Source organism: Orcinus orca, chromosome 14 (genome assembly GCF_937001465.1).
Source record: "Orcinus orca chromosome 14, mOrcOrc1.1, whole genome shotgun sequence".
Taxonomy (NCBI): Eukaryota; Metazoa; Chordata; class Mammalia; order Artiodactyla; family Delphinidae; genus Orcinus; species Orcinus orca.
The window spans coordinates 43,061,652-43,069,106 of NC_064572.1; the positions used below are offsets into that span (position 1 = coordinate 43,061,652).

General features: G+C 52.3%; 1 protein-coding gene across 1 annotated transcript; it reads right to left on the minus strand.

The window, feature by feature from the left end:
* Positions 1 to 1,820: 1,820 nt before the first annotated feature.
* GDF2 (growth differentiation factor 2) lies at positions 1,821 to 6,360 on the minus strand. Its single transcript, XM_004286498.3, has 2 exons — positions 5,953 to 6,360; positions 1,821 to 3,013 (listed from the first exon to the last, which is right to left on the minus strand). Exons 1-2 carry the CDS (start codon positions 6,296 to 6,298, stop codon positions 2,064 to 2,066), a joined length of 1,296 nt encoding a protein of 431 aa, XP_004286546.1. The 5' UTR covers positions 6,299 to 6,360; the 3' UTR covers positions 1,821 to 2,063.
* Between the last annotated feature and the right edge of the window lie 1,095 nt (positions 6,361 to 7,455).

Genomic DNA, 7,455 nt, shown 5'->3' on the forward strand with positions numbered 1-7,455 from the left:
CCGGATGTGTCTCTCTGACAGAGCCCAGCCTCCGGCCCCTGACGTGTGGGGAGGTCAAGGAAGGCATGGGGCTGACGGTCATTGTCCACTTGCAAGTATCCACTTCACACCTGCTCACACCCAGGCCCGCATACCCACACACGGGCTCTTACACAGACGCGCCCATTCCCCCCAACCTGCAGAGACACCGCCCACAGGTGTCTACTCCTCTCCGTGGCTCTCCTTTCCACTTCCCCCCAGGGAAAGAAGGGCCTGAAGGGGCGCGGTGGGCGGGGTGTGGGGCTAGGGGACCATCAGGCCCAGGCCTCACACTCCAGAAAGGCCACAGATTAGACTCTGAGTTTATTTCCAAGTGAAAATTTGATGCAGACACAGAAATACACCACCGGGACTAAAAGACGTCTGTCATCCCTCCTTACAATTGAGCAACATTGTTGTACCAGGAATTAGCATTTTCTGTAACTCCAGTAATTAAACAATAATGTTTTTATTGCATTTTTGTGTTAAAGCTGTTCTTTGGTTCCATGTAAACATTTAACACAAACCATTAAAAAAAAATATTCTGGGAACTTCAACCAGTGGGAATGGCCCAGGTCTCTCCAGGCCTCCTATAGGCTCTGCTCTGGTCAGCGGTCAGAACTTCCTGGTCCACCCCATTCCATGTGTGACCTCAAGAATCAGAGGTCCTCTTTTGTGGTCAGTGGGGAAGGAGCCTGGTCCCAAGGCCCAAGCCCAGGACCAGGGCTGGACACACATTGCTCAGGAAAGCCAGCGAGTACAGCCATAGCCAATGCGGCCAATAAGGGCCTGAGTTCGCCAGTGGCCAGGAGCCCTCACCCAGGAGGACTGGGTGTCTTCACCTGAGTACATGGAGTAAGAATAGGGATGTTGCAAATACCGAAGCAAGAGCGCATTTATTCCAACAAATTCAAATCCAGGTCTTGTCATCCACCAAGTCCTTGTGGGAGGGGAGCCCATGGTGTGTGATGCTGGTGAACTGGTGGTGCTAAGTAACTGCAGAGACACAGGCCATGGGCTGCCCCATCCCTCAGGGTTAACTGTGCACCCCCTTCCAAACCATCTTGCGGTTTGAGTCCATGGCGGAGAGTGACCCTGTATGAACCAGCAGGTCAAAGTACCTCCAGCCAGCAGCGTTCACTGCAACCTGAGGGCTTCCGTCCTGCCTCTCTCCATCCCGCAGTTGCTTTAGGGGATAGTTTTCAGTGACTTAGGGGTCATCTTAAAAAGCACTTGGACACTGAATCAGCACAGGCGCGGAGCAGTCGAAACATGCCCTGGATGTGACAAGCAGCCCAGTCATCCTGCTGGGTACTGGCCGGCCTCAGTTCCGTTTGCCCCGCCACCACTGGGCACTCCCCAGCCACCAAAGTCTAATTTTCCTCAGCTACCAGGCGACCTGCTAAACCTTGGTGGGATACTTGGGGAGGTCCCGGGCTTCGGTGATCAACAGACCTATGGAGACCCGTGGGTTGGAATCATGCCATTGACTGTTGCTACTTGAACTGCCCGAGTTTTGGCTTCCGAGTGTGTGAATTGGGAGTCACGACGCCCATCTCACAGGTTGTGGGAATAACGTGGAGTGGGTGTGGCGCACACAGCCCATTCCTTTCCCCTTCACTCCCTGAGGTTATTGGAATAAACCCCATGCCTCTCACGTCCTTTAATTTCCATTAATCTCTGTGCATCTCCCGTCTATACTCTTTGGCCTCGTTTTCGCTCAGTTTTCTGCTGACTCTGGATAATTATTCTCTTGTCCCCTTTTCTTCATCTCCCCTTCCACCCCAGCAACACTTCCAGGCTTTCCTCTTCTCCCCAAACCCCCATTGCCCGTCGGCATCCCCTCCCCTGCAGTTCAACCCAGTGGTGTGTGCTTGGGGTGGGCCGTGAGAGGGAGAGCAGGTCTTTACCACAAGGACCTGGTGGCTCCCCTTCCTTCTCCAGGCTGCCACCCAGGTGGACTTAGTCTCTGTCATGCCCAGCAGGACACAGGACCTCTCACTAGGAGCCCCCTCCACCCTGCCTCCCCCACCCACGGGCCAGCACTACCTGCACCCACACTCGGCCACGCTCATCCCTTCGTAGTGGTACTTGAGGGTGGGGACCCCCATGTCATCCTTGTAGAGGATGGAGATGGGGCTCAGTTTGGTGGGCACACAGCAGGCCTTGCCCACCTTCATGGGGAACTTGAGATGCACCAGGGTCTGCACGATGGCGTGTTTCGTCGGGGTCACATCGTCAGCGAGGGGGAAGAAGCAGCCGCCTTTACATTCAAAGGCATCGTACTCCTTGGGCGCAATGATCCAGCTGTCCCAGCCGATGTCCTCGAAGTTCACCCGCAGGGAGGTCTTCTGACAGTGGTTGTTGGCACCGGCACTCCTCTTCCGCCTGGCCGAAGACGAGCTCACAGCCGTGTGGCTTTGCACATCCTCCTCGTCGTCGTCCTTGTTCTCACCCGCCTCCATCAGGCCGTTCTTGAACAGCTTCTTGAGCACACTCTCCTGCTCGTGGCCGATCATCTCCCTGAGCTCCAGCCTAGTCTCCTTGGTGCCATTGCTGCGGTCATTGGAGAAGACGACAAAGAATGGCAGGTTTTTGGAGCTGGGGGGGACACTGATATCCAGCTTGTCACAGCCCTTCCTGTGACTCTCCACTGTCACTTCCAGTTTGTTTTTGCTCTTAGTGGGGTCTGCTCGGACCCACCTCTTCACAGCACTGGACACCTCAAAGTTCTCCCAGCCCTCGTCCCGGATATCCTGAGACACCAGGAAGGTCTTTGTTCCCCCAGAAGCATCCCAGGCATTGGCTCCATCCAGAACATCATAAATGACCATGTTTCCTTTCAGCTCGTGAGAGGAGTCCACGTGACTTTGACAGGAGAGGTAGAGTCGGAGCTCGGCCCTGGTGATCTGCTCATGCCTGGGAATGGAGATGTTGAAGAGCAAGATGTGTTTCTGGAAAGGGAAGTCTTCTGTGGCGGCTATAGAGATGGCATCTGAAATGCAAATACACACGGTGACAGTCATCTGCTGGGAGAGTCTGTTTTCATGACACCAGGGCTGAGACTCATGGTTTAGATGAAAGGGCATCTGGCATGACACTGTCTATCTCTATCAAGTCTGTTTGTTTTCACTTAAGCCCTTAATGTAGAAGGGTATTTTATTTTATTTAAAAGCTTTTTTTATTTTTATTTTTTGCGGTACACGGGCCTCTCACTGTTGTGACTTCTCCCGTTGCAGAGCACAGGCTCCGGACGCACAGGCCCAGCGGCCATGGCTCACGGGCGCAGCCGCTCCACGGCATGTGGAATCTTCCCGGACCGGGGCACGAACACGTGTCCCCTGCATCGGCAGGCGGACTCTTAACCACTGCGCCACCAGGGAAGCCCTAGAAGGATATTTTAAAATGTACATTTGGCATCTTCCAAAGAAAAACAGAGGCAGGAGATGCATCGCATTGAAATTGACAGCTCCAGCTGTTTATTGAGCATTTACTACGTGCCCAGCTTTGCACCAGGAGCTTTGCATATTATATTTCACTTTTCTCTTCACACTGACCCCCAGAAGATCTAATTATTATTCCACTTTTACAGACGTGGAGACTGGGACTTAGGGTGTTTAACCGCCAAAGTGCATACACCCTATGTATGCAACCAAAATGCATATATAACGATCCTCACTTTATAAAAAAAAAAGAATCAAATAAACAAAACAGAAAAGCACACTGTCAGCCTCAGAGTGCAGATCCTGAGTGTATGATTTTAAAGGAAAGATCATGCGAGGGGATGGTAAAATTCCAACATTATGGCAATGCTAAAAATCTCAGCATCTAAATGGTGTAAAAAACCATTCAGAATTGTAACTTCTGAGCAAAATGAAAGTGGATGATTTTTTTTTAATGTTTGAGGGAAAAATATATTAACCTCAACGGCTTGGTCATGTTAGGCATACATAGGCCTTGCCTTTTAGCCGCACAACTGTTTCACTTTCCTACTCCCCTTGCTGACACCCGGCCATTAGCACATCTCTATTATACCATGGCCTGGTCGCAAAGAGGGAAGAGAAGTTGTGTTTTTTGAGCACCTACTATGTGCCAACATGAGGGGATACTGTGTGCTGTCGTGAAACCCGGCAGTATCTGACAGACTGAAGTGCCAATCTGACTCTCTCCCTTCTAGACTTGTGACCTTGGAGAAGTCCTGAGTCTCTCTAGGCCTCAGTTTCCTCATCTGTAGAATGGGACTCATCCTACCAACCTCCCAGTGTTGGTGTGAGCCTTCAACAAGAAGTCACATGGAACTTACCCAACACTGTCCCTGGTTCACAGCAGATGCTCAATCAGTACTTCTGTGTCCTCCTAAGACCGTCTTCCCTACTTGGGCACAGCTCCCCCACCCCCAAGCACGTGGCCTTTCACACAGCTCTCTGTGTCCCCTCACACAGCATGGATGTGTCAGTCTAGCTCCTGCAGCATGTCGTGAGCCACCGTGGCATATGTGAGTCATGAGTGGGGTCCATGAGCAGTGCATTAACCACCTGCTGTGCTCTTACTGTGGCACACCTAGAAGATGCCCCTGGGACTGCATCAGACACGTAGAGAACAAGTACCCTCCCCCTCTGAGCCGTACTCAGGCCATCTGTGAAGGGAAGCATAATTGGCCTTCACAGAAGTACTGGCCACAGGCAGGGCTGGGATCAGATCAGAGCACTTGTTTCCAGGACATGGACAATGATGGGGGGAGTGGGGAGGGGTCACTGAGATGGCTGTGAATGCTGGACTCCCAGACTACAGGATTTGGTGATTAGGTCCAGCCAAAGAAGCCTGGACTTTCCCTAAAGCAGAGGTTACAGACACGCCCCATGGGCATAGTGAGACACTGGCAGTATCTGTATGACCTGCAGACCACATTAAAAAACAAAAAATTACGCCCTGCAGACTTCATTTTAAAAAAATTAAGTCAGTGTTTTAGAAACCAGGCAAGTTCACATAAAATCCGGAATTTTCTTCTTCTTTTGGGCCATCAGAAAATACAGCCTTGCCGGGCACGCAGCATGACCACAGCATCCTTTAGCTAGGGCGTGTACCTGTTAAGAGTCTGCAGGTCTCAAGCCCAGGAGGGATGAAGCCCTGAGTGCCTGGCTGGTTAGAGACAGGCTGCAGCTGTAGGGAAAGTGAGCTGTGCAGACAGGTGGGCCTGGGTCAGAATCCAGCTGCGTAACTAACATGTGAACTGGGCAAGTTCCCTCAGAGTCTGCAAGCCTTGGCTTCCCTGCTCACAAGATCATGTCACCTACATTGTGTGAATTTGTGGACATAAGCCCTAAGCTGACATTCGTTATCTTCTAGTCCTCCTAAATCAGTGAAATTAATTTATATTTAGAAAATAATTAAGTTGTCCTCGGACAACTTCTTCTTGTTGTTAATGCTTCTCTCTCGGAGGAATTTATCTGAATTTTAAACACCTTCTGATGAGAGAGAAATAGACATTCCTTCGGTGTTTAAAAATATACCAGTTAGTTGGAGGCTAAATAAGTTGTCTGTGTCTAAGTAGGAAGGGGACAGTATGGGAAGGGGGAGGTAGGGAAGGGATGGAAGGAAGGGAACTGGCATTCCTTCAGCACCTACTGTGTTAAATGTGGCTCTGGGCTCAGGGAGGGAGAATCTTCTAGAGCAGAGCTGTCCAGTAGAACTTTCTGCAATGATGGAACTGTTCTATAATCTCCACTGTCCTATAGGGTAGCCATAGTCATGCATGATCGCTGAGCACTTGCAGCCAAGCTAGTGAAACTAAATTATTAATTTTATTTCATTTAAATTAATTTAAATTGAAACGTAAAGTCCCATGTGTCCAGTGGCCGCCATACTGGGCAGCGCAGCCTTGGACCACTGACTCCCCCACCCCGCCCCGGGGCGCCCCGGTGGAGCCGACTCTACCTTCCATGCTGAAGCTGCGCACGATATTGGATGCGGGGGTGGATGTCTTGTCGGTGGTGTATCTGTTGTACAGGTCGATCATGTACTGCGGCGGCTCGGCTCGGGTTTTATCCTGGGAAGGGACCCCGCTCAGGTTGAGGCTGCGCAGGAAATCCACCTTCATGTTCTCCAGGAACATCCTCAGGTCGAAGGTGCCCCGCTCCCGCTCACCTCCGGGCCCGCCTAGCAGGCGGTGGGCATCTGCCCCAGCCGACCCCCGCCCCCGGATCTCCAGTGGCTTCCCCTGCGCGGAGCAGGCCAGCAGGGAGAGCACAGGCAGGGCCACCCAGAGCGCTCCGCGGCACATCTTGGGATGCTCTAGCCCTGCTCCGGAGAGTGCGGCAGCCGCGGTGTGTTAGCGGGTGCGGGGAGGAGCCGGGAAGGAGCCGGCCCGCATTGTCCTGCCCACCGCTCTGCACCGCGCACCCGGGCCAGTTCACAGGCTCTCACCCGCCTGCCGTCGCCGAAGTGCCCTCCGCTTGTTCTTATCTGGCCCTTGATGCTGTACTCAGGCCTCTTATCTAAGGGAGCTCTCTGTTAATGAAGGCTCTATAAACATCTGACAAACACACAGGGCTTGTGGGAAGGACACGGCCTGCTGCAAAAATCTGAATTTCTCCGTGGGGTTATCGCCCCCTAATTAGGATCCTTTCTCATTTCCTTGCCAGCTCTGTTCAGAAGAATCTCGAGACAGGGTGACATGTGCTCCATCTCCTGGGCCACAGAAACAAAGAAGCCAGGAAACAAACAAGACCAAAAAGTCCTCCAAATATAGAAACAACAGCACAAAACTCCCAGAAGCCCCCTGGCTAACCACTGGAGCCAGGGTGGGTGGTAGAGTGGAGGCTGTATCAGAGTTAGTAAGAAGCCTGGTTCCTGTGGAACTGGGATGTGCATTTGTGGCTCAAGCGCTCGGTGCCTTGGTTTCTCATCTGTCAAGCGAGTTCCCGAGCCTTAGAGATCATGGGTGAAGGTGGCACGTATAATTTAGTGAGGTGGTGGGGACTTTGGAGTCAGACCAGATGTGGGTTCAAATCCCATCTCCCTCACTTATACCTCACAAGCATGACCTGGAGCAAGTCGCTTCACCTCTCTGAGCCTCGGGTTCAGAAGACACTTGCAAGGATTCAAGGTGATTATGTGCTAACCATCCTGGCGGTTGCCTTAAGCCCCAGTCAGTTGGGTGGCTGCATTCCGGCTGCAACTTCTCCACCCCAGGGTCTGACTGACCTGCGAGCTGGGGAGGAAGCCCTGTGCCGGGCTGCTCTATGAAAACACCACTTACACACAGAATCCTGCTGGCCCTGGGACCCCAGAAGAGCCCTGTCACTGGTCTGGGCGGTGCGGTCTTGGCTCACGTCAGCTGAGTGGCTGCTTGGACCACACTTGTCAGTCAGGAGAACCATATGATCTGGGAGACAAAGGAGGAGGGAAGCTCTGAGGCCAGTACATGCCCAGGAGATG

What these genes read in the sequence shown, in the direction of transcription:
- GDF2 (XM_004286498.3), bottom strand. Translation starts at nt 6,298, where the DNA reads ATGTGCCGCGGAGCGCTCTGGGTGGCCCTGCCTGTGCTCTCCCTGCTG. An exon ending in GCGCAGCTTCAGCATGGAAG is followed by an intron (nt 3,014 to 5,952) that starts GTAGAGTCGGCT and finishes TTTGCATTTCAG; the next exon opens with ATGCCATCTCTATAGCCGCC.